The sequence below is a fragment of the Histoplasma capsulatum genome, genomic scaffold (assembly GCF_000149585.1).
Source record: "Histoplasma capsulatum NAm1 scaffold_2 genomic scaffold, whole genome shotgun sequence".
Lineage (NCBI taxonomy): Eukaryota > Fungi > Ascomycota > Eurotiomycetes > Onygenales > Ajellomycetaceae > Histoplasma > Histoplasma mississippiense.
This window is the reverse complement of record NW_001813981.1, coordinates 1,301,479-1,325,722: the sequence shown is the minus strand read 5'-3', so window position 1 is coordinate 1,325,722 and position 24,244 is coordinate 1,301,479. Positions and strand designations below refer to the sequence as shown.

Here is a 24,244-nt window from a genome sequence, read left to right as displayed (position 1 = left end):
CTATGGAGGTTACAATATAGGTGCCAACAGAGGTGCCAACAAAACTAAGAAGAAAAATGGAATGACTCTTTTACATATATATTGATTTCCTCCTAGGAGCAATCAGGAAGAACACATCTGCCATCTAAAACTCATCATATATCCCCCCCCAATGGACGAGCTATTTGCTTCGTCAGACAAGAAATATGGTGACAGCTCGTCTTGAGGAATTAATATATCTATAAGCGATTAACAATGCTCTGATGTGGCCAAACTTTCCCCCATAAAAGACTGGCGTAAAAAATGTGTATCATGCATATACGTGCTCGAGCACATCGTCGTCGAAATCATCCGAGAAATCCGTAGAAAGCCGCTTGGCAATCTTAGATTGGTCCTTGCCTGGTTTGGCATTGGTGTCGATATCTGCGTTGGTACGGGTGCTGGTGTCGACATTGGCGCTGTTATTTCCATCCACAAGGATATTCGCTTTGGAATTGGCCGCGTCCTTAATGTTATGTATGGTGGATAAATTCGAATAAAATTCTAAGACTTTTGGGTGAACCATAACTCGACGTGGGTCAAAGCGCGAAACCTGCAAGCCAGCCTGAGATGTCGCACGACTAAGAGCAACATAAGCTTGTCCCTTCTCGAAAACCCGTCCAAGGTCAACTTTAACTCGCTGTAAAGTCTGACCTTGTGCCTTATGAATGGAGAGCGCCCATGCAAGTATAAGCGGAACCTGCGTTCGTTGCGCTCTCACTTCACCATTGGGCAGTTCAATTTTCCATGTCTCTGGCTGGCAAAGGAGGTGTCTCTCCGTTCCATCTGGTTGGACAAAGCAAACAACCGGCCATTTGCCATTGGTGCTGACAGTCCCGATTTTATTCTCATAAGATCTCACCTTGTTGATTGCCTGAGATTTGCGGTCATCATGGCTCGGATCACCCGCAAAATCTTCATCGTTTTTAGTGTAATAATCAAACCTAGCTTCATCCATGAAGGCAACCACTTTCCCCAATGACCCGTTGACAAGGGATTCATCCATGTTCTTTATAAGCATCACCTGAGCTCCCTTTTTGAGCTGAATTGTGGGTGCGACACAGTCGGCAAGGAGTTGTGAACGCTGCGCTTCGTTTTGCATCGTTCCGCCGTCGACGGCCGTGAACACCATTGTCTCACCAGAGAGCCTGGCCATTCTCGCAGAGTTCGCGTTTTCAACCTCTGATCGGGTGGGAAATCTAAGCCGCAAGAATTAGTTAAATAATGTACAACATGTGATATTGGGATAAAACATACAGTTCCGTTGCTTCAAGTGCATCGTGGAAATTCAGGGGGCGAGATAACTGTTTGAAGGCCGCAATTGTCTCTGGGCTCAATTTCCCCAATCTCATCTCATTCAGCATACCAGCGAATTTAGGATCTTTTTGCCGAAAAACGTGGGTCAAAAGAATTGTGTGCTGGATGGTGGTGTTCCAAGTGGAAGCTGAAAAAGCAAACTTCGCAACTTGGGTTGAATCTGGCACGGGGGGTAATTGAAAGAAGTCACCCGTAACGACCAACTGAATGCCTCCGAATGGGCGGCCGTTATTCCTGATCTTGCGAGCAATCTCTTCAAGTTTGTCAAACAAATCACCGTCAACCATCGAAATTTCATCAATGATAAGAACCTTAGTCCTCAACCATCGGGTCCTATTTTTCTGGTTTTGCTTGACCTAGGAGGGCAATTAATGACGAGTCTGAAAAAGGGACGGGCCTAACTTCCAACTAACCTTTTTAACCAGGTCCGCTACAGGTCCCTTTCCTAATCCTATCCCAGCAAAACTATGAAGTGTAACGCCTTCAATGTTACACGCAGCAAGCCCAGTTGAAGCGGTGACAGCAATACGGTCAGGTTCTTTTTTATATTTTTCTCGCAATTTTTTGATGATTTCTCTCATGAGAACGGATTTGCCAGTACCAGCTGAACCTGTAAAAAATATACTCTTGCCATCCTTAACGATAGCTTCCACTACTCTTTTCTGTTCTTCACTAAGAAAAATAGATGCGACTTTTGGTGCCCTTGTGCCAACGTGAGTTGAGTTTTTTTCGGAGCTAATACGTGTCTTTTGTTGTTTTCGTAACTCCTTCTGCTGCTCCTTCACTGTGCTCATAGTCTTATCCCACGGTAGGGATGATCTTTTATTAGAAGCTGGAGTACGGGGAACAGTTTTTGGTTCCGGTTTGATTCGGGGTCCACGCTCGGTTTCAGACTTTATTGCATCTACCTGCGATGGTAAAGCACGCCGCTTTGCTGGAGGAAGTAAATTTGCAGGAGGCGAAGATGACCACGGAAGCGGAATGGTACTTGGAGGAGCAACATTATCACTTGGCGGTGCTGGCTGCTCGAGGGGAGGAGGGAGTTCCGGGGGTTGAAGACGTGAAGAAGCGAACGATTGTGATTGAACAAGGTTTGACGAAAAGCTGGTAGGCTCGTCTAGGTCTATATCGTCGTCGAAATCGTTCTCATCGAAGTACACGTTGCTATGAAGTACCGCTAACGGAGTGTCCGATGGAGTGGACTGGACAGCATCCAACTTTCGTTTGAACCCAGCCTGCTGACTGGAAGAAACCGGGGTAGCTCTGTTTAGAGGAGCAGCCTTTGGCAAAAGAGGTCTTGCGGGAGCTGTGTGATTGCGAACTGCTTGATTAAACATCGTAAACTTTCGCACTCGGTGGGACGAAAGGGAGTACGGCCACCGTGGAGCCAGTCGGATGAAGGACGGAGTAACGATTGCAGTCGAACCTCTGGCCAACAGAGCGAAACGGGACATAAACAGATGTTAGCAACATCCAGATAAACCAATTTATCCCGAGAATAACTGAAAAAGGTTGTCTATAACGTTGGTGGCTGTAAGTGTCAGCAACATCTCCATATACTGTAGGTGCTATTATTTACTCTTTCGGTCATCGCGGGTCGAAGACGCGAAGAATGCCAATTGAGGTTCCACGTGACAATGTACGGGACTTCCAAGGTTGAAGCGTTTTAGGGCAGGAAATGTCATATGACCGGTGCTCTTCAGCTTGGTTCGCGTTTTGTTATCGGGTTTATAGCAATCATGGACAACAACGTAGGGGATAGTTACATTAAGACGAACCATTAATGCGCCAGCGCGGTACTATTACCTGGAAAGCCCAACCTATAAGTTACGAATTTAGCTGGGGTTATGGGCAAGTGGGATCGGAGTCAATTATGAAGCATGGAGGGGAATGTCGTACCAGGTAAAGTGATCCATTCCTCCACTAATACCCATACAGAAGCTCATACATATTAGACAAGGAACACCCTCTCGCGGGGGTGATTCTTTGCTGTACGTCGATATTGCCAGAGTACCGGGTAGTATCCTGATCTCCAACCTCGTGTGTCGATTCACTCCAGTTGTTGATATTTCGTCTCTATCTAGGAAGAGATAGCGGCGGTGGCCACCCAAATGGGAGCTGTCCATAAATTCGACCTCACCTCAGATGTCACGCACTTAATCGTCGGAGAGCTTAATACACCGAAATATAGATATGTGGCCAAGGAGCGGACTGATATAAAGGTTTTAAAAGCAGAATGGGTAGAAGCCGTTCGGTCATCCTGGGTGCTCGGGGGCGATACCAACCTTCAGCAGCTGGAAGAGCAATATCGATTTCCCACATTTGCTGGCTTATCTATATGTCTGACCGGATTTGACGACAGTAAGCGATGCTATGTTTTGGCCTTTTACATATATACTGAACAGTCTGACCACAAAAAGTGAATCACAGAAACTCCCTACAAAAGTTGATCACCGAGAATGGAGCGGAATTTCGGAGGGATCTTACAAAGAGCGTTACCCATCTGATTGCACGATCCGGATACGGCCAAAAATATAAATATGCAACCCTATGGAAAATAACAGTTGTGAGTCTGAAATGGCTTCAAGACAGCCTTGAGCGGGGGATGGCTCTTGATGAGAGCCTCTACGACCCTTTGCTCCCGGACGAGGAGCAGGGAATTGGCGCATGGAATAGATCCGCTCCAGTGGTTACCGTGAAACCTAAGGCGGTCACAACCAATCCTCAACGGACTCGGAAAATTCGGAGGGTTGCAAGCATGAAATTAGGAGGCCAGAATGAAGATATCTGGACAGATATTGTAGGAGATGCTACAAAGGCGTCAGGATCGACCATTAACTTAAAAACCGAGCCGAGTGGACAAATAGCTGATACCCCAGCTGCGATTCAAGAACCAAAGTCTTTCGCTAGTGAAACGACCATAACTGAGAGAACTCACCCTGCCACGACCGAGATACCCATGCAAAAGTCGCAGGAGCTTGATATAACTCGCCGCGGATTCTGGTTTGGTGCTATATTTTTTATAAAAGGGTTCTCTTCAAGTCAAGTAAGCAATGCAGGTAGTCACAGGCTTCTCTAGAACTAACATTCAAGTAGACTCGAATTTTAGAGACTCACCTGCTCTCTCGTGATGCACGAATCGTTTCGTCCTTGAGTGCTCTTGCAAGTGAGGTCCCAATGAATGGGCACGCAACATACATCCTCGTGCCGCATAATTTACCACGCTCCGAAATTCCGTCCATTGATGACTTAGTCATAGAACCGGAAATTGTAACGGACTTATGGATCGAGAAGTGCTTGCACAATAATGCCCTCGTTCCTCCTGAGGCACATATTACAAGTACCCCTTTTCCCAAATTCCCAATACCAGGTTCGTAAGCATTGATGGATGAAGCACTGGACCCACTTTTCTGACTGTAAATAGCGTTCCAGGGACTGAGAGTTTGCTCGACTGGGTTTTCAGGCATTGACCTTTTACATCTTTCAAAGCTCGTCAAAGTGATGGGTAACGTTAAACGTCTATGTCAATTGGTGACTGTTTGAGACTAACTTGTTATTAGGGGCCACTTACGATGAGTTTCTTACACCTAAAGCATCAGTACTCATTTGCAACAACGGGAACCCGAACCAAGAAAAACTACGACACATCGCAGAATGGAATATCCCAGCTGTCATTGCGGATTGGCTATGGATTTCAGTTCAGACTGGGGAGAGAAAACCTTTCACACCATATATAATAGAGCATAGACCACCTCAGAACACTAGAGCTTCAGCCCAACTTATTCAACTGGACACAGTAAAGCGAGACGAACTCAAGAAGCGCAAGGCTCCATTAGAAAATGAGTTACCAACAGACCCTAACCCAGGCATCCCAGAACAACTTAATATTTCCACCCGCCTTAAAGAAGAAGGGGAAAAATCCCCAGTATCGCAAGAACCAAGTGTCCCAGCCGGCGCCCTGCAAGAGCTCTCATCAAATTCGCCACGTAAAGCAGCTAGCCGCTCCCCCTCCCCTTCGAAGCGCAACGAAACACCTGTCCCCACCGTCCCCATCTCATCCGCCCGATCAAAGCACCCATCAGCAGAAGTATCTAATAATAAGGATGGTAAAGTTAATAATAGCAATAACAACCTTGATCCCAAAACAACCCTTGACATCGCCCTCAACGAATTCCTAAGACAAAAGCGTCGGGCAGCTTCTTCCAAACCATCCAGCCTAGAGGATAGAGATGGTGGTGGTGGCAGTGTACAACGCCAGCAGCGCAAGCGCAGAAAGCAGCTCCTCGGCCGCGCCAATTCACACTCTTCAATTTCTCTAGGCGCCGCCGTGCCAGGCGACACCCGCATTTCCCGAGCTAGCTCCATCGACACCATGAACGAAGATGGCCACGGCAGCGTCGTTGAGGGGCTCGGCTTCGACAGCCCAGCGACTCCGAAGGCCGACAGAAACGCTCCCAGTTTCTCCTCTTCTCTCTTCGCGAACAAGGCGGATAAAACAGAAGCGCTGCAGTTGTTAGAATCTCGGCTGGAAATGTCCCGTACAACTGCAGATTTCCCGCATGGCGGTATTGGTGACCAAGATGGCTCGGGATTCCCAGACGATGACGGCACGCCTGCCATGACTCAGTTGGGTTATGAAATTCCCGACGCAGCGGCTATGAGGGCTAAGATTAACAGTGGGGCGGCTGGGATGACTGATGTGAAAAATGGGACTCCAGCGGATACCGCAGCCGCTACAGCCACGGCGAAGCACCGTGAGCTAATCGCAAAGAGTTTGGTGCCTAAGAACGAGGCGCTGTATGGGTGGGGAGCTAGAAGGAGGACTAGAAAGTCAGGGAAAGGGGTGACATATGAAGAATTGTGATACCGAGTTTTATTTTCGCTGTTCCCTCCCCTTCCTTCCTTCCCGTCCCCTTCCCCTCGGTTACCCTTTATTTCATCTATGATTATACCGATATACTTCACAAATTCTGTGGCAAGATGTCACGAGTTTGATAGGCTCTGTTTGTTGGTAGACGCCAAGACATGGCATGAGGCGTCGTATTTTCAGTGAGTGTACCCATTCTCATTTTATTTTTAGGGAAAGGGATGCAGGGGTGCAGGGGCGCCAGCACGGTGTTCCCTACTGGTAATTCTCGGTTTTGGCGTTTGCAGCGGGGAGAGCGAAAAGTGCTGAAACATATGTGTCGGCAACTCAATTAACACACCTTCCTCTGGGCTCTGAACGTCCTTCTTGGATAAATGTATATATTGGCGTATCCGCACTCCTCTGAGGAGTGATAAGTAATTGGTTGCACATATCACATCGTTCAAGGCTTGAGTGAAGAGGGAGGCAGGGACAAATAAGCATAAGCATAGCGCGATCAAAATCAGCTCAACAGATAGGATAAGCATCTCTGGTAATTAATTACAAGTAACTATATAATAACGTGCATCAAGTGTCGAGAGTTTTCATAAGAGCAAAAATTCATTTTGGAGGGAGGGGGAAAATGTCTTTGCCGCGAAATGGGAGAAAAAAAATGGGGCCGGGTAGAGAATCGATACGAAGGAGAAAATATAAGTAAAAATAAAAATTAAGAAAAAAACAAAGACCCCGCCATGAACTAGACAAACATATGGAAATGACCATTCTTATTCCGATGCGATGTGGGTGTGTGGTTGGGAGATGGGGAATTGTAAAAAAAAATAAAAGAAGGCGCCAGAAGGTGGTATTTACAAACAGAAAAGAGGGGGAAAAAATAGGCGTTAGAACATACATACATATATATGGAGATCACAAACATTAGAGACACAAAGGCACCATGTATGCATGACGCCCTGGACTTCATGTAATGCTGACTGCCAAGAAAATAGAATAAAAACAAACCAACAAAAGGAAATGAATGGGGTACGTGATATCAGGCAACTAAGACATTAAAAGCACCTGTGTCCTTCCCTCGCTATTTCTCTAATTCGTCTCCGGGCTGGGAAAGAGGTAAGAAAAGGGGGAACTCAAGAACCCAAACCTTGTGCTGTTTATCCCTGATATTGCGCCATGCTACCTGGCAGCGGCGATTCCAAATCAACCTGCTCAACCGCCCTGCGAGTCTCCCTGCTTTCACGGAATAGATTCGAGAAGTACTTGTTGGCAATTTCGCTCTCTTTCTTGGTCTTGCCGACTTCGTCTTTCCGCTTAGACAGTTCCTCGGTGGTTGTCTGGAGGGTCGATTGTAGCCTCGAGGCGGGTATGCGGAGGACACGACGCACCTCAGATGAGATGCGGCTGGCATTGGCGTGAATATAATCGATCTCCGCGAGGGTTTCGGAGAGTTTGCGGGAAATGTTGGCAGGGAGGGCAGTGGGGATTTGGGTGAGGAGGTATGACGCGGTTAATAGTGCTTAGATGTTATTGTTAGCTCGTGAATGGGTTAAAAAGAGAACTGTGGAAATGAATGGATCCGGAGAAGAAAATAAACTCACCTGCTGCGACCATGCCGGGCACAATCATGCGCCGCATATTGTTAGTTCCCAGGATCCTAGCAGCACCAAGAACACCGTCGATCCAACCTGCTCCACCCAAGGCCCTTCCGCCAAGGACGGTTATAAAAGTCATCGCCATGCCAGTTCCGGCAACCTTCTCCTGCCGATGCCAGATGCCAGCGACGTCGAAAAAGTCCCACAGATCGACTTCAGTATCGAGTTGCCTAGCAGTGACATGTCGCTTTTGCTTAAACATAAGATCCGCGCGGAAATTAAGATTAGAGAATTTATCTTCTCCGACATGGAGAATGCCGATGCTCTGGATCATGTTGACTCCCTGGATGGATTTTCCCCGAGCGTAATCCTCGCAAGCAGAAACGGAGGCAGCAAGCTCGTCGAGCATAGCTACCTTCAGATCTTCTGCATACTGGAACGCAGAAAATAAGCCAGGATACTCAATTCCAAGAGTGGCTTCAGCAAGTGTTGCTACTCGCGTGGATAAAGTTGACCGAGAATGGTTATAAACATCCTCGCATGATTCATCAATAGAATTCGAAAGCTGTTCAGTAACTTCCGTCTGACTCTTTTTGCTCCCCTCGTAGGCAGGCACAAGTTCATCTAGTTCCTTTGTCATGCGATCGAGCTCGGATGAAGCGACATCCCGGTTGGCAGAGGCAAGAACATGTAGATCAGAAAGGATGTTCAAGAGATAGGTCTTTGCTGGTGCGAGCTTCGAACGTGAGCGTTTGTCAAGGACGAATCGGCGCAATGCACCCTCCAAATTTTCAAAGTCATGGATTTTCTCTTTGTCCTTCCCTTTCCCCTTCTCATCCGCTGCAGTAGGGGCTTTTCCTTTGCCTTTTGAGTCATCCTCACCATCCAATCCTGCGGCCCCATCAGTTCCATCATTTCCACCATTTCCATCGTCTCCATCGTCTCCATCGCCTCCACCACCTCCACTATTTGTGATAGCAGGCATAACAGGATCGCATTACTCGATACAAAGTGGACAAGTTCAGCAGACTCCTTAAAAGTTCGTGGGCTCAATTTAGCAATTTGCTTCAATACCATTTGCTTGCATCGTTGCTTATCCCGAATGTTGTCAGAATCCATTCACAACAATAAATATATAAGCTTTTTCGTGGGCGGCATTCATGATAAATTCCTGCGCTGATAAGGTAAAGTGGTTCGCAGCGGACACAACAAAAATGACCACGTCGATTTCCTCTTGGCGTGCGAAGACAGCAGTGGTCTTGACGGAATCGGAGTTCAAGCCCGGGGCATCGATGATGGATATATCGACCACACCATTGTTCAGCAACGACTCGTCAATTGTCCTCGCATCCTTCAAATAAATCTTGCACTGCATATACTTGCTGTTGTCCACAACTAGAGACTCCAGGTCTTGTATCGAGTATACGTCGTATGTGCTCTCGTCGTTGCGGTTATATGCCCTTTCCTTGTGAAGGGCATGGACCTCTTCAATACCGCCATTTTCTCTGGCATCCAGCACCTCACAGAAAATACTCGTACAGGGTTGCTGGTCTTCTGGCAAAACTTTGCGCCGCAACAACGCATTGCAGAACGTCGATTTGCCAGCATTGAGATCGCCAGTAATCAACACTTTGCTAGACAAATCCTCTATCCTATCCCTCAGAGAAAGTAAATGTCTGATACTCTGACTCACCCTGCCATCCAGCAACGAGGCAATGGAGCTTTTTTCCAACGAATGAACCAACTCTGACTGTGACAATGAGCCGAGTTTAAGGTCCAGTTTTAATATAGAGAATTCTTGGGCGATCTGCGGCGTCACCAGTCGTGGTCCGGGAGGAGGTCCATTTTCTACGGTTTCGCTGCGGTCGGGAATCACACTCCCATCCACCCCTGTAGTCGCACGCCGCAGCAAAGGGTCCGGCCGTTCGTAGGAACCTGAATTCATTGCATCGGGCTGGAATGACTGTACGCGCGGCGAACTAGATACGGAAGCGGATGTGGATTGAGTGGATTGGACGGGTGGGTAGTGAGCAGGCCACTGGCGGTTCATCTGCTGAAGCTCCTTGAGAAGTTCAACGGTACGAGTAATCGATCGACTAAGTTGAGTTCGGTTCGAATTGCTAGAGAGGAGAATAAAGCCGTTAACAAATTGCCAGACGGAACTTGTTATCGGTTTCTAGGAGAGTTACGCACTACAGCAATTGATGGACATGGCTTGCGACACCTGTCTTTCGTGCTCAGCTATATAGAATGAATGACTGTCAGTTTAACAGAAAAGAAAACAAAACAAAAGGAGAAGCCCTATAAATAGACTGAATGAAAACTAACCCGCTTCATTGAACTGTCCTGGAAGAACTGGAGTATGTGAAGGCGTAGGGCGGTCTTCCATCAATCCATCCGCACTCTCGCCCATTATGCTACCCCCATAGCCAGAATCGGAATTCAACGACGCCATCAGCGACGTTGCGTTGTGCGAAATTGATCCGGACCCAACGACCATATATTCAGGCCCTTCGCTGTATGGACGAGGACTGTTTGAGGATGCTCCAGCGGCGTGTTTGGAGGAGCCCTCACTGGCCGAAGAGGAGCCCTCTCTGGGGAAATATTGTTGACTCATAGCAAGCGCGGTGTAATGCGCCGATCAGAGGAGAGAGGAGTAAGAACCCGCATGAAATGGAGAGTGGTTATTTTGGAGCGTTCTAAAAGGGGCCCTTGTAAAGATTTCATCAATGACGTTGGGTGAAAGAGAATTGTTGGTGGTGTTTATTTGATGGCGGTCCGTCCGGTCTCCCGGGCTTGGCGTGGCGGCGCCAGGCAGAGCATCGTCACTGCGACGTTCATGGGCAGGTCAAATAAATAAATATTACCTTATGAATCCACTCCTCGGCTTTTTTTTTATTCCAGTGTAATAGTTCCCGAGTACTTGGATTTCCAGCGACTTACATTTCACTCTCTCTTCCGCTTCTGCTCTTACAATACGCAATGAATGTAACTATCAACAACCCCCACCCCACCTCTCTCCTACCACTCTGAAGCGCTTGCTTACTCGGACCCAGATCGTAGAATGGGCGTTCGGAAAGCGCATGACGCCCGCAGAGCGCTTACGAAAACACCAACGTGCTTTGGAGAAGACGCAGCGCGAACTGGACAGAGAGCGTGTCAAGCTGGAAAACCAAGAAAAAAAGCTGGTGCAGGATATCAAGAAGAGCGCGAAGAATGGGCAGATAGGCGCCTGCAAGATACAGGCGAAGGATCTGGTTCGGACGAGACGGTATGCTGAAATTACTTGTGCATTTGTATATATTCCATTTATGTGCTATCTTGGAAACTCGCTGCTGATTTTCTTTCTTCTTCTTTCCCCGTCTACCATAGATACATCCAAAAGTTCTACTCGATGCGAACACAGTTACAAGCCATCTCCCTCCGGATCCAGGTACGGTAAAAGTTTACAGCTTGAGACTCCGGATCAAGAGACCCCTATCTACCTATTACCCATATTTTGCTAACAAACCCGATGCGTTTTCTTCATGCTTTTTGTAAACAGACCGTTCGGAGTAACGAGCAGATGATGCAATCCATGAAAGGCGCAACCATGCTCCTAGGCAACATGAACAGACAAATGAACCTCCCCGCGCTGCAACGAATAGCCATGGAATTCGAACGGGAGAACGAGATCATGGATCAGCGGCAGGAGTTGATGGACGATGCTATTGACGAAGCCACGGGGCTGGAGGATGAGGAGGAAGGCGAGGAGATAGTGAAAGAGGTTCTGGATGAGATTGGTGTTGACCTGGGACAGGCTGTATGTTTTCTTGCCTTTTTTTTATTTCTTTCTTGTTTTTTATACTTATACCCCCTCTCCCCCCCAACTCTCCTTTTTTTCCACCTCTCCCCTATTTCACCAACCAACTTTATTTTTTTTTGCCCTTTCTTCGGAGATGTTTGTATCCGTCCTGCAAAGTATATATTTTTGCTGACAGTTAAGAATCGCAGATGGGAGAAACACCTTCGGAATTACAAAAAGCATCCGTGCCCGAGGGACGGGTCGCCCAAGCGGTTGGTGGTGGTGGTGGTGGTGGTGGTGGTGCAAATACGGATGACGACGATTTACAGGCGAGATTAGACAGTCTCCGTCGGTGACGGATCGTCATGCTGTAATATGAATAAAGTTAGTTTAACTTACGATATTATTTTTTTCAGCCTTTTATTTTCTTTTATTCTTTTCATTTTTTGGCGGCAGGCAGCGGTGTTTGGCGTATGGGCTGCTTACATTTCTTTTTTATAGCTGAGGTTTTAATTCAAATTGTTTTACGACTACCCGATGACCAGGGATATGATAGCACAGTCATCAAATGCGAATTTCTGACAACAGCTATTTTTTCGACAAAATTGGAAGCACTTAGGGTGGCCTCGGTACCATTTGCCCCTGGGAACGGCACGTTCCTAGCCTCGGGAATGTACTGTACAAGCCTCCGGGTCATCCCTGGCCTTTCTGTTTTCTGATAAGATATATATATATATATATATATATATATATATATATTAGCTACAGAGATCTAGCCGGTCTTTTCACTGATATTTCTTGTTTGAGAAGGGCTTGTTTGCAGGGTGTTGTGTTCATTAGTTTTGTCAGTGGTTTCTTTTTGTTGTGAATGATGCATTGAAACATCAATATTGATCAGAATTTCCCCATAAGAAGAACTTTGAATATGTGGGCAATTGCGAATAGAAGGGATTCAATCTGTAATTCGGGGGGATCTCTATCGCATTCAAATCTTGAATTGGTGGGGTCAGTTATTTTGATATAAGGATGAGCAACCCTCCTCAACAATGTCTCAACAGTGTCTCAATCATCTTTCACAAAGCATCCTCTCCAAAGCCTCTTCAATCTGTATCAAATCCGGAATGATCAATAGGCGTGGCTGTCGGAATCGATCGCGGGGGGCATGTAACCACATTGTTGCAGATGGTCTGAGATTGAATTTGAAAGTAGCAAGAGTGAGTTAGTAGGATATTAGTAGTACACGATAGTGATTGCACAAATATACAGTGATGAATAAACTTAGACCTCTTGAAAACAGCTTTGATTGTGATGCTTGATCGATTCCTTGATGATTGAACAGTTTATCAGTTGAACCTGAAGTCATCAAGCCCGATCCAGTCCTGTCGCCGTGGCTATTAATAACTCAACCCCGCTAAGCTCAACTCCCAGGCCAAGCCCGCGATCATCGTCCACGACTCACTGCTCCTGCGCAGAGTCGTCGACCACCGCTGCAACCTCTCCTCGCTTCTGCCTCTCCTCCTCTTCTCGCGGTCTGTCTGTGCCCTCCCGTTGCTGCATGGAAGCCCCGTCGTCGCAGTTGACTCGGGCCATTTCCAATCGTTGGCGTTGGCCGGATCCCTCTCCCGTCCTGCTCTAGGATTGTGCAACTGGCTGGAAGTAAGCCCTTCCTCTTCACTTCTCTCTGCGTGTCAAATTGTTTGCATTTGCCCTGTTCCCTAATTGCGATCCATCGTTGCGGCGAGGGGTCTGTCTGCCTTGCTGTTTGTTCGGTCTATGTTGCCCCCGGCTTCTTGGTCTCGATTCTGTCCCCATAATCATCAACCCACGGATCAGATAGAGAGCCTGCCGCCAACTTTGTGCACTCTTTTTAATATTGATTGCCCTGTGAATTCACTTTTAATGCTTGCGCTGCCATAATTTCCTCCCTCTTGCTACGTGCTAGTTCGTAAAATGTTCAGAAACTAATTCATGGCGCCCTGCCTTATGTTCACTACCCAGACAACAATCAGCAACCACCACCAACACAAACAATCCAATCCTGCTTCACCTCTTTGACAACAAACAATCACCCGCTCCGCATATCCTCCGTTCCCATTTAACCCAGGTTGATTCCCACACTAGGATTACTAGGTGAAAACCTGGTGATGAGATATTTCCGCGATATCCGCGAGAAGTCTAGTGTTTGGTCATCATTGCCTTCGAGGTAACTTTCTTTCCAAGTTCCTGTTATGCCGGTTGTCATTATCACTTCGGGTATCCCACGAACACTTGAGCAGGGTTGAACTTTCTGGAAACGGAATCTGACGGTTCAATTTCCTTCGTTTAAAGGATGATCGCTAGATAATACTACACTAAATATGCACTATTGAGTTGCAACTGACACTTTTAATCCTTTTTTTCACACTAGGCCCAACGGCCACGCTTCACGACCCGGCAGAAGCGTTTAATAAACAATAATATCGGTAGAAACGGGGGGGGCGGGAAATAAAAGAAAAGGAAATCAGCCAAAATAAACTTTTCTCCACCATCTACCTCTTTTATCGAATCAGCACCGCAGCTCGCCATTTGGTTGGACTGTCAAGCTGGCAGGAAGCAAGCGGAGGACCTTCTCCTCTAACCAGGGTGGGTTGCTGAACAGAATGTTCGGTGGCTCCACGAGCCCTACCAAAGAGAAAGACGATTCCTCCCCTCTCTCCGGCAGTGGTTCGACCACCCTATCCATCAACACGGAAAATACCACGGCTGGCCGAGAAAACAAAGCCTCCCCGCTTAGTGGTTCTCTGTCGCCCCGCAACGGGGACGGAAGCCCATCAGCGGAACAGCCAAAGCGCCGAAATAGCTCAATGACCAAGGCTGCCAACTTCTTCTCCAACGCTAAATATTCCCTGCATCTTTCAAGTGCGCGGGAGTCGCAGAAGGAACAGCAAGCCCTGACACCCATGCAGAAGTTGGGGAAGATGGATCCAGCCTTGATCGTTCCGCAAGGGTCGTTGAATAACTCAGCCGGTGAATCAGCGCCGACTGCGCACTCGTCGTTTCGGGTTGGAGTCACTGAAGACAGGAATAGAAAATGCCGAAGAACTATGGAAGATACACATGCTTATCTGTATAATTTTCTTGGAACTGCAGCCCCAACTCCTGCAAAAGTCGATTCGTCCATCCGCAGCAAAAATAATTCCGAGGATTCAATTCCTACATCTACAGAGTCTGACGATTCACCACCGATGGTTGAAACGGACAATGGATATTTTGCCATTTTCGATGGACATGCTGGGACGTTTGCAGCGGAGTGGTGCGGGAAAAAACTGCATCTCATTTTGGAGGATATCATGAGAAAGCACCCGAATACTCCGGTACCAGAACTGCTAGATCAGGCATTCACTAGTGTGGATCAGCAATTAGAAAAGCTGCCGTTGAAAAACAGTGGTTGTACTGCTGTTACTGCAGTCTTGCGATGGGAGGATCGTCCTACCGGGACCTCTCCTAATGCGACTCCATCTTCCTCCCTAACGACACCCAACAAGCAAGGTCTGGTAAAAGATAATAAGAGCACAGACCCGTCGTCCACAGCGCAGACATCTTCATCCCTAGACCCGTCAGGATTATCAGTGTCAGGATCTACAAACCAAAAGCAACCCCAGGAAACAACGGCCGTCTTTCGACAGCGTGTACTATATACCGCGAACGTGGGTGATGCACGCGTTGTTCTGTGCCGGAATGGCAAGGCGCTGCGATTATCGTACGACCACAAGGGCAGTGATGAAAACGAGGGGAAACGAATATCCAATGCTGGAGGCCTAATCTTGAATAACCGCGTAAACGGCGTGCTTGCTGTCACTCGGGCGTTGGGGGATTCGTACATGAAAGACTTAGTCACTGGCCACCCGTACACGACGGAGACGGTCATCCAGCCTGAAACAGATGAGTTTCTGATCCTGGCTTGCGATGGCGTGAGTGCTTATCTTTATCAAACTTTAATTAGACCCCTGTTCCTCCCCTTTGCTTGAATTAACCTATTTCCTTTTTTTTGCAGTTATGGGACGTCTGCTCGGATCAAGAAGCCGTCGATCTCATCCGTGGCACGGAGGACCCACAACTCGCCTCAAAAATCCTCGTCGACCACGCTCTCTCGCGCTTCAGCACCGACAACCTCTCCTGTATGATTGTCCGCTTCGACACAAAGGCCATTCAGCAAGCAATAGAACAACAGCAAAGATGCACATCACTCGCGCCGCCAGCAACGACAGATAGCAGCGGCGGCTCCATCAATATTAATAATACCAACAATACTACAAACAACAACAACAATGGCCCGTCCCCATCGCCAGTGCAACTTGTAGGCATCAGCGAAGCCGACAAGATCGTCGAGGAGACGCGGAAGAAGGCGCGCGCGGGCAAGCTAGGCGCTGAGCTTGCCACCGTCGATGCTGATGAAGACACGGGGAATGGTGACGACAGCGAGAACGCGACGCCCGTGGAGACCTATTCTGCTGTAGAGGATAAGTTGGGGCCGGAAGTTTCGTCTGGGCAACTAAAGGGAGTAATTGATATTGCGAATTTGGATTTGGCGGAAGGTCAGGATAGTAAAGGAAAGAAAGAGGGCGGAGAATAACTCTGTTTGCTTTCGGTGGGTCGGTGGGTTGATTAATTGAATGGCTGGTTTGCTTCCGGTTTGGCGGGCGAAAGTCCGTTTTCTTTCTCCCCCTTCCTCGTTGCTGTTACCTTTGTCATTTATTTATTTATTTTTTTTTTTTTCCCCTGACACGAGTTCGACGACCATGATGAGATCAAGATTCGAAAGGGAAAGACAAGAAACTGAATTTGCTGGATGCTGGAGGCGACAAGCCCCTTGTTTCTATGTCTTTCATGTTTTCACTTCTTCATGTTTTCATGCTTCTATGCGTTCATGCTTTCATCATTATATCATGTCGTTTAATCGCGCGAAACGCGTGGGAATTGGCTTTTTCTTTTTACTTCATTTTCTATGTTTCTCCTTTCTTCTTGTTGACTTTTTATCAGACTCCGACCGTCGGTACGATGTTCTCCCTGTGCTCCCTCCCCTGATCTGTCATCTACCCTCTACCATTTTCCTTGGGCGCTAAATGGAATGTTGTATATCATCACAGTGATGAGCGACATACATGGTGGAGGTAGATTGGGGTGGTGGGGGTTTAGGGGAATCATAGGCAATCGGGGACGGATGGGGACATGGCCATGAATGAAACTTTATCTTGGGCCCGGGCCTACCACTGCATCAGTGGTTATTTATTTATACATAATGTTTTTGTGTCCGTCCGTCATCGCTGAGCAGAATCATCAGACCTCAACAGCTATACAACGTGTATTTTCGTGTCCTTTTCCCCCGCCCTTTCTCTCCGCCTCTTTTTTTGTTTGGGGGTGGGGAAAAGGTTTGTGCTTGTTTCATTTGTGATTTATGTACTGTACATACGTACGACATATCCCCGTGGGACTGTGGTTATGCCAGCAGTTGTATATATCTTATAGTTATGTTGTATATGTGTACGGAAACATTGATCTCCTTCAACTCTTTTCTGGTATGTCCCTATAACTATCTTTTGCATAGCAGAGAAACAGACATGCATTTCGGGAATTGTCTAATTTCCCGTAAATATATTTATCTATGTTTTTTGGTCTTATCAACTGTCGTATCCGCTTGTTGTCGCTTCAGGGGAAATATTCGTTTCTCCATTCCGTGAACTTTTTTCTTTTTAAAGTGAGGGTTGTACAGCATTTTGTGGTTTCTAGAAAAAATATAAATACACAAAAATGGGTGGAGAAAAAGAGATCTAAAGTCTTAATAAACGACCAAAAAAAAAAAAAAAAAAAAAAAAAAAAAAAAAAAAAAGAAAAAGAAAAGAGATAAACCCGAGGATATAGAAATGGTACAATTGGTTAGAAAATATGAGAGTGGGAGGAAGGAAAAATAAAGGGAAGCATGGGGCAAAAAATAAATGACAATCCATTTTATCAACATAACCATTTGTTTATCACCATTGAAAGAATGAAACATGCCCATGCCCGTTTTTCCCCCAACGGTTCACTTTCTACCAGAACTTCAACTTCCCGAGACCCGACCTCGACTTCTCTTCCTTAGGGGCATCCGCCTTCTCTTGCTCTCCCTCAGCCTGAGTGTCAGCTTTAGCTAAAGTACCGGAACCAGCGCCAGCCTGTTCCGCACCCTCGCCATCTTCTCCCTTCGCGGCGGGAGCACCGCCAAGGGCCAGCAACTCACCAGCCGCAAGGTCAAGCTCGGTGCCCATGATATGGCCCCGAACAGGCTTCAGCTGACCATGGATGACATTTTTTGGCCATGACTCGGCATACTGCAAATTATGCAGATCCACCCAAAACATCTTGACCTCGCCTTCATTGACGATGTGATGCTCCGACGGCGGCAGCGAAGGGTCGATTTTCACCTGCAGCATGCGTTCCAATTCGGCGATCTTGTCCATGGTGTCCTTCTCCAGCGCCTGCTGTGCTCTGATAGCCGCCTGGATCCGTTTCCGTCTCTTTCGGCTGATTTTCTTGCCCGTCTTATCCTTATCGCCAACCTTCCCGCTCTCATTTTTCACCTTCTCGCCGTCTCCCCCTTCTACTTCTTCTGTTTCTTCTTCATTCTCATCTTCTAGTTCATTTTCTCTCGCCTCCCGCTCCTGCTCCTCCTTCATCTTCTGCTGCTGCAGCGCCAGTACCGCCGCCACATCCGCAACGCTTGTAGCCTTTTGGTCCATGAGGATACGCGCGCGCAATTTTTTGTTAAGGAACTGATGCTGCTCCATGCGGATCTTCCATTCCTCGTCCCATTTCTCGGCTTCGGCGGGGTCCCGCGGGCGCTGCCGGGTGAGCACCTCGTTGTCTTGCGAGGCAGTGATCATATCTGCGGGCGGGGCAAGTTGCCGCTGCATGGAGAACTCGCGGAGAAGGCGGTAGGCTTCAAGGCCAAGGGAGGTGGAGGGGAAATGCAGGGAGAAATAAGGGGTCCACATATCCTTGCGCAGTGTAGCGGGTACGGTCTTCTTACCGTGGTAGACTAGTTGGGAGAGAACGTTGTTTTTCTATAGCATTTACAGAGTTAGATTATGTGTTTCGTTGAGGTGTTCGTCTGCACTGTGCTCTTAGATAGTTGGAAAAGAAGAGGAAGAAGAAGAAGAAGAATCCACTCACCTCAAGCTCTCTCGTAAACGAATATACAACCTGATTCGTTCGGATATTGTTGTAGGCGAATATATTTTTCCCATGCGTCAGGCGGTGTAATGCCTTGCGCAGCCTTGCTCTCTCCTGTGTCCGCCATTGTAGGGCAGCACGGGACCCAGTTTCTCTGACTTTGCCCTGGATGGGTTTTGCCGTTCTTGGAAACCGAAGGGCCTCCCAGGAGCTGACAACAACAGGGCTGACCGTCTCCTGTATTTTTGGATTTGACAAGTTCTTGCCAGGTTTCTTCGCAATGGCTATCTTCGCACCGGAGCTGGTACCCGCTTCAGCACTGGCTGCCGCTCCCCTCGCTGCTCTAGTAGCTGATCTGGCGGCCGCTCTGGCGGCCGTGCTCGCGGCGACCATTGATGCCGGTGCGTTGTATCAATTTTCCTGCAGAGCCAATTGATCGTTTTCTAGAGCATTGTGGCGCCTGCTGCAGTGGGATGTAGTCAGGATCTCCCTGAGATCGAGGGGCGGGACGAGCGTCGTGGTGGTGGATGTGGATGTGATTATGGTTGTTTTCGTTGTTCATGGATCAGAAGTTTTTTCCTGGTTCTGGGGCCGGACCAATCGGGAGCGCCCAAACAACCATCGACAAGACGAAGACGACAAAGCTCAGCTTCAAGCCAACAACGACAACCACCATAACCACAACCACAGATCAACCACATCGGCGTCAACGAACTAGTTACCGTAGACGGTGCTTACTCACCGCGTCGAGGTTGACATGGCCTAGACAGCGTTGTCTGGCTGGTCTACTCCTTCGTGCTCTTCTCATCCCGGTTTATTTACGTTGATGAGAATGACGGCTCCGCCGAGTGCACGACGACATCTATGCCTCACATATCGCATGCTTCCTAGCAATGGCTCTCTCCAGATCAGCAGATGACCTTGTCCCGCGTTTAGAACAGCTCAGTGCCTCAGATAGCCGACGTCAGAAACCATGGTTCTCGGTATGAAACCCCATTTGGGGGAGCTTGGAGATCCCCTTCTATATCCAGATTGGTTTATTTTATATATGGCAAATAATAGTAGTACTCATAAACAATATACTTTTTTTTTTTTAGAACCGCAAACTTCGCCATCTCCAGGGCATCTCTTTGCGCAATCTCACCGTCAATCCTAACACGCCGTCCAGCCGAAAGACTATAGACGACGACAGTGTTCCGAATGCCCTCCAGTCCCCCACTAAATTACTGGCGATGCGTGAATTGCCATCACCCATCCCCCAGTCACGCTCGTTTACTGACCTCAAGCGTCGTGATCAGTTTTCCTCCGCAGACGCTACCGCCGCTGCAGCTGCAGCCTCACCTTTAGGGACATCTGGGAGTGAAAATCAAAAAGAGCAAAAAAACAAGGCTCAGATTCTTCGCCGGAGGAGCACCTTACGCTGGGCGGGTGCCAGTCCATTCATTCGACAACATCGACTGGAGGACATTGCTGGCAACCGGATGGCGAACTCGTGGTTCTCGCTACATTGTGCTGGCATGGATCAGCCGGTCTACGTGAGCGAAGTGGTGGGGAGGGCGATGAATCCGGATTTCAAGCACTTCGATCTGAACGTCTGCGGGCCGCTGGTGTCGCGTCTGGATCAGGTGACGTGTAATGTGTGGGCGAGGACGGAGGATATGACGGAGTATATCCTCCTGCTGAGGCTGGAAGTGAATCTGCGCTCGTTGCAGTATGTCGGAAAAACGTTGGAGAGTTTCTATCATCCGTTGCCGACGAACTGCGTTGTGTTTCACTTCCAGGATGGTGTTTATACGAGTTTGATGGATATGCCCCCTGTCCAGCAGCTACCAGCGCCCGTAACTACTGCCTCTGCTGCTGATGCTAGGGCCCATGACGATAGTCGCCTACAGTCTACGTCAACTTACGATGCGCTCATGCGCCTTGCCAATCTCGATGATTGTATTCAAGATGCCCTCGCGACGCGGGAGAAACTCGAAACTCAAATAAATGCGATACTCGAGAGAAACCATAGGGCGTTGGATACCGTATGTTCCCGGTCTCAAGCCGTCGACAAACTCTCGTCCGTAAAACGCACCATCACGTCCGTAAAAAAGCAACTACGGCAGAGCAAACAACGCAAAGAAGAGATCCAACGCAGTCTCGAAGCACGACGTACCGCTATGGCCCGCGGACGCTCGTCTCAAGAAAAGACCAAGTCCTTCCTTTCTGAAGCACAATCGAGCATGTCCTCCAGCGAAAACCTCCTGCGGAAAACAGCCGAAGACTCCATGGGCCAGATACGGCGGATCTGCGAGGAGCTGCAGGCGATATACCCGATCGAGCCGATCCCGGAGAAGCCACTGGCGTTCACCATCTGCAGCCGCGCGCTGCCCAACTCGACCTTCGAAGACATGGACAAAGAATGCATTGCGGCTGCACTGGGCTACACGGCGCACCTCGTCTACCTGCTCTCCTTCTACCTCTCCGTTCCCCTCCCGTATCCAGTGCGGCCTTATCTATCTCATTCGTTGATCGACGACCCGATCTCCGCAGGGCTACCGCAGCGCACGTTCCCGCTGTACCCGGTCAATGGGCACTATCGGTTCGAGTACGGGGTGTTTTTGCTAAATAAGAATATCGAGTATATGATGAACCGGATGGGGCTGAGGGTTATTGATGTGAGGCATACGTTGCCGAATTTGAAGTATTTACTGTACGTGTTGACGGCGGGTACGGGGGAGTTACCTGCAAGGCAAGCTGGCGGTGTTGTGCGCGGGCTTCTGCTGGGGGTTCGGGGGAGGGCAGGGAGTCATATCATTAGGAGCGGGTTGACGAGCCCGAGTGTGTCGCGACGGGGCAGTGAGGACAGTGTTGTTTCCGGGGCTGGGCCGGGAGCCGGAGGGGCGGGGAGTATTATGGGTGATGGTGGGCCCGGATCTGGAGCAAGAAAGCTATTGCAAGAGAATATTCTGGCCAAGGCGAATGGGCAGTTGGCTGTGGACCGGCGACTTGCAGGGGGTGGAAAAGCATAATAATCATAGTAGGGGAGAAAGAGTACGCCGTAATTCATACCTTGGTGGCCGAGGGGAAAGCCTCCGAGCGAGCCGGAGAGCGGCCGCAGGGACCGCAAAAACCGAAAAGCTTAGATGCTGGATGCTAGTTGAGACTTGAAAACGACGGGGTTTTCGTTTTTTTGACCCCATCCATGGCTGGATTGGTTTGAGCCATGATATGCGAGCATATTATTGACATGTTGTTCTGAGTTTCGCGTTTGAAGTTAACCTTGGTCGATTTAAATGGTTCCTGACCGTTCCTGTGGCAGGTATACGGGCAGGTATACGGGCTGGTATAAGGTGTGATACCTACCTTCAAAAGCAGAATACTACGCAGTAAAAATTCTGATAAAATAATAATAAACAATAATAGGGATAAAGGAATTTTTTAAAACCTCTCCATGTCTACGGCAGTATGTGATGCATCTTATGTTTTTTTTGGAGTAGCCAACGCTAGTTAGTGTAATTCGCCTCCCCCCTCTCGGAACAAAACACACACTCCTTTTCGAACTCTAACCCAGTTTCTCCGCATTTTAGGTTCTTGGGGGCGGAGAAGAAAAAAGAGAGCAACAAGAACCGGCTGTCACTGCCAGGACGGGAATTTCCGATGCTTGCGCCTTAGACTGTATGAACAAAATCCATTAGGAATTTTCAGCTTTTTCGACCCTTTTTTGTTTTTATTGTCACTGGACAGTTAAGAATAATAGACGAGAATAATAAGTAATATTATTTCTGCCCGCCCTGCTGACCTCCTGCCTGGTCCCTGGGTGTTTATGCAGTAGAACGCTTTGGAACCGTTTTAGTTCCTGCTTCTCCTCCTTCCCCCTGGGTCCCCAGTCCCCCAATGATCCCGGATGCAGGCAGCATACAGGCAGGAGGGAGGATAATCCCCAGTTCCCCAATAATCCCCCAAGGCCCAAGGGATGGCGAGGTTCCACTCCCGCCAATTGGCCCAACCGGGCGTGCAACCCGGCCAGGGTTTGAGGAGACGAGGGCAGGGTGTTTGCGTGCCGTTGTCTGGCTATTGCGCGTACGCACTGGTGGGTTTCCTGCACTTGGTTCTGTATCTGTCCTATGTGGAAGAGGCACTCTGTATGTGTAAGTTATACGCAAAGATGCGGTGTGAGTGAGAGAGTGTAGGGTACGAAGAACTAGATAGAAACTTTGAGCTCAATATTGCCAACGGCTCCCGCAAAGGGAGACGTAATAAACACCACAAAATTAGAACCCTCATCATTTATCGTTTGTCGGGTGCCGCGGCTGACATGCTCTTCCTGGCCGCGAGGAGAACACGGGGGCTGGCTGCTGGGGGTGGGGATAGCTTCATGAATGCTGAGATGAGACGAGCACAACCAGCGACGGCGACCCGCTCTCCGGCTAAGGTTAGCGGGGTAGCACAGTTAGCCCGTGGATTAGCACCGAGTCGATGACGAAGAGAAGACGCGGAAGCAGAAAAGGAAGCAGAGGTGGTGCTAGCTGTGTGTGGGAGAGTAGAAATCAGCAGGCGGTGCCGCCTCGCTCCCTGTCCCTGTCGGTGTGTGCGTGTCCTCTTCAGTCCATATCGACGCCTCAACATCCTCGATCTTCCTATCTCAACTCAACTCCACTCCACTCCACTCCACCAACTCCGCTGCCAATCCACCCTCTTGCCTCCCACACACACACTCTCTCTCTTCTCTTCTCTTCAGCTCTGCTCGGCCTAACTCTCCACTCTCTTGTTCTATTCTGTTCTTACATCCTTATAACCCACTTCTCTCCCACAATTGTCTCACACGAGGCCGCTTTGTTTCGGCAGCCGAATATCCGCCACCCCCCGCCGACGCATCTCCCATCGCCAACGGGGAACGGGGAACTGGATCACGATACCTGCTGCACCTGTTCCTGCTGCTACTGGCCACGGCCGGAGACCGACACAGGTTTCCCCCCCCCGACACAAGCACAGGAACACCTCCGATCCGCCCCCGCCCCTTGTGTATCCTGTGTGTCGTGTTTCATATATCCATACATATATATACCTTTCTATAAATATCACGTCTCTCTCTGCCGACGATATGGCCACAAGGGTTGCTCCATCCTCCTCGCCGCAGACCCTCCACCACTCCTCCTCCGCTGCCCACGCCCACTCCCAAGCCCAAGCTCACCACCAGCCCGTCCAGCCCGTCCAACCCGTCCAACCCAACGATGCTGCTGCAAACCCCCAACAAGCGCGCAAACCCCGGCGCCAACCTCGGGATTCCCTCCCTCCCACAGAATCGTCCTCGCCCGCTCCCCAGAACCGCCGCGGCTACCAGGGTTAGCGAGTCTGTGTCTCAAGGAGAAAGGTTCCCTGCCGACCTGGGAAGGATGTCCTCCTTTTTAAATAATCCAGATCTATATTACTATTGCCTCCTCTACATTATCCATAGGTATTATTGTAATTTCCATGATCAGCGAAATTGACCCTTTTCAAGGG

At 48.7% G+C, this 24,244-nt stretch overlaps 8 protein-coding genes across 8 annotated transcripts; 5 read left to right on the top strand and 3 right to left on the bottom strand.

The window, feature by feature from the left end:
• Positions 1 to 289: 289 nt before the first annotated feature.
• HCAG_02487 (predicted protein) lies at positions 290 to 2,789 on the bottom strand (the record flags this gene model as incomplete). The annotated part of the gene is made up of 3 exons (XM_001542266.1): positions 290 to 1,217; positions 1,276 to 1,691; positions 1,749 to 2,789. 3 exons carry the CDS (start codon positions 2,787 to 2,789, stop codon positions 290 to 292), a joined length of 2,385 nt encoding a protein of 794 aa, XP_001542316.1.
• Positions 2,790 to 3,074: 285 nt separating this feature from the next.
• HCAG_02486 (predicted protein) lies at positions 3,075 to 6,199 on the top strand (the record flags this gene model as incomplete). The annotated part of the gene is made up of 7 exons (XM_001542265.1): positions 3,075 to 3,086; positions 3,274 to 3,375; positions 3,420 to 3,696; positions 3,756 to 4,343; positions 4,445 to 4,705; positions 4,760 to 4,840; positions 4,896 to 6,199. The coding sequence occupies 7 exons, from the start codon at positions 3,075 to 3,077 to the stop codon at positions 6,197 to 6,199; spliced, it is 2,625 nt and encodes an 874-aa protein (XP_001542315.1).
• Positions 6,200 to 7,350: 1,151 nt separating this feature from the next.
• Positions 7,351 to 10,288, bottom strand: HCAG_02485 (conserved hypothetical protein; the record flags this gene model as incomplete). Its single annotated transcript, XM_001542264.1, has 6 exons — positions 7,351 to 7,712; positions 7,795 to 8,753; positions 8,994 to 9,253; positions 9,482 to 9,908; positions 9,978 to 10,029; positions 10,117 to 10,288. The coding sequence occupies 6 exons, from the start codon at positions 10,286 to 10,288 to the stop codon at positions 7,351 to 7,353; spliced, it is 2,232 nt and encodes a 743-aa protein (XP_001542314.1).
• A 482-nt stretch (positions 10,289 to 10,770) lies between these two features.
• Positions 10,771 to 11,928, top strand: HCAG_02484 (hypothetical protein; the record flags this gene model as incomplete). Its single annotated transcript, XM_001542263.1, has 5 exons — positions 10,771 to 10,776; positions 10,845 to 11,059; positions 11,161 to 11,221; positions 11,333 to 11,590; positions 11,782 to 11,928. The coding sequence occupies 5 exons, from the start codon at positions 10,771 to 10,773 to the stop codon at positions 11,926 to 11,928; spliced, it is 687 nt and encodes a 228-aa protein (XP_001542313.1).
• A 2,283-nt stretch (positions 11,929 to 14,211) lies between these two features.
• Positions 14,212 to 16,184, top strand: HCAG_02483 (hypothetical protein; the record flags this gene model as incomplete). Its single annotated transcript, XM_001542262.1, has 2 exons — positions 14,212 to 15,522; positions 15,606 to 16,184. 2 exons carry the CDS (start codon positions 14,212 to 14,214, stop codon positions 16,182 to 16,184), a joined length of 1,890 nt encoding a protein of 629 aa, XP_001542312.1.
• A 1,453-nt stretch (positions 16,185 to 17,637) lies between these two features.
• On the bottom strand, positions 17,638 to 19,150 carry HCAG_02482 (predicted protein; the record flags this gene model as incomplete). The annotated part of the gene is made up of 2 exons (XM_001542261.1): positions 17,638 to 18,648; positions 18,758 to 19,150. The coding sequence occupies 2 exons, from the start codon at positions 19,148 to 19,150 to the stop codon at positions 17,638 to 17,640; spliced, it is 1,404 nt and encodes a 467-aa protein (XP_001542311.1).
• A 500-nt stretch (positions 19,151 to 19,650) lies between these two features.
• Positions 19,651 to 21,771, top strand: HCAG_02481 (conserved hypothetical protein; the record flags this gene model as incomplete). The annotated part of the gene is made up of 2 exons (XM_001542260.1): positions 19,651 to 19,740; positions 19,855 to 21,771. The coding sequence occupies 2 exons, from the start codon at positions 19,651 to 19,653 to the stop codon at positions 21,769 to 21,771; spliced, it is 2,007 nt and encodes a 668-aa protein (XP_001542310.1).
• Positions 21,772 to 22,035: 264 nt separating this feature from the next.
• Positions 22,036 to 23,222, top strand: HCAG_02480 (predicted protein; the record flags this gene model as incomplete). Its single annotated transcript, XM_001542259.1, has 4 exons — positions 22,036 to 22,092; positions 22,330 to 22,417; positions 22,572 to 22,884; positions 23,018 to 23,222. 4 exons carry the CDS (start codon positions 22,036 to 22,038, stop codon positions 23,220 to 23,222), a joined length of 663 nt encoding a protein of 220 aa, XP_001542309.1.
• Between the last annotated feature and the right edge of the window lie 1,022 nt (positions 23,223 to 24,244).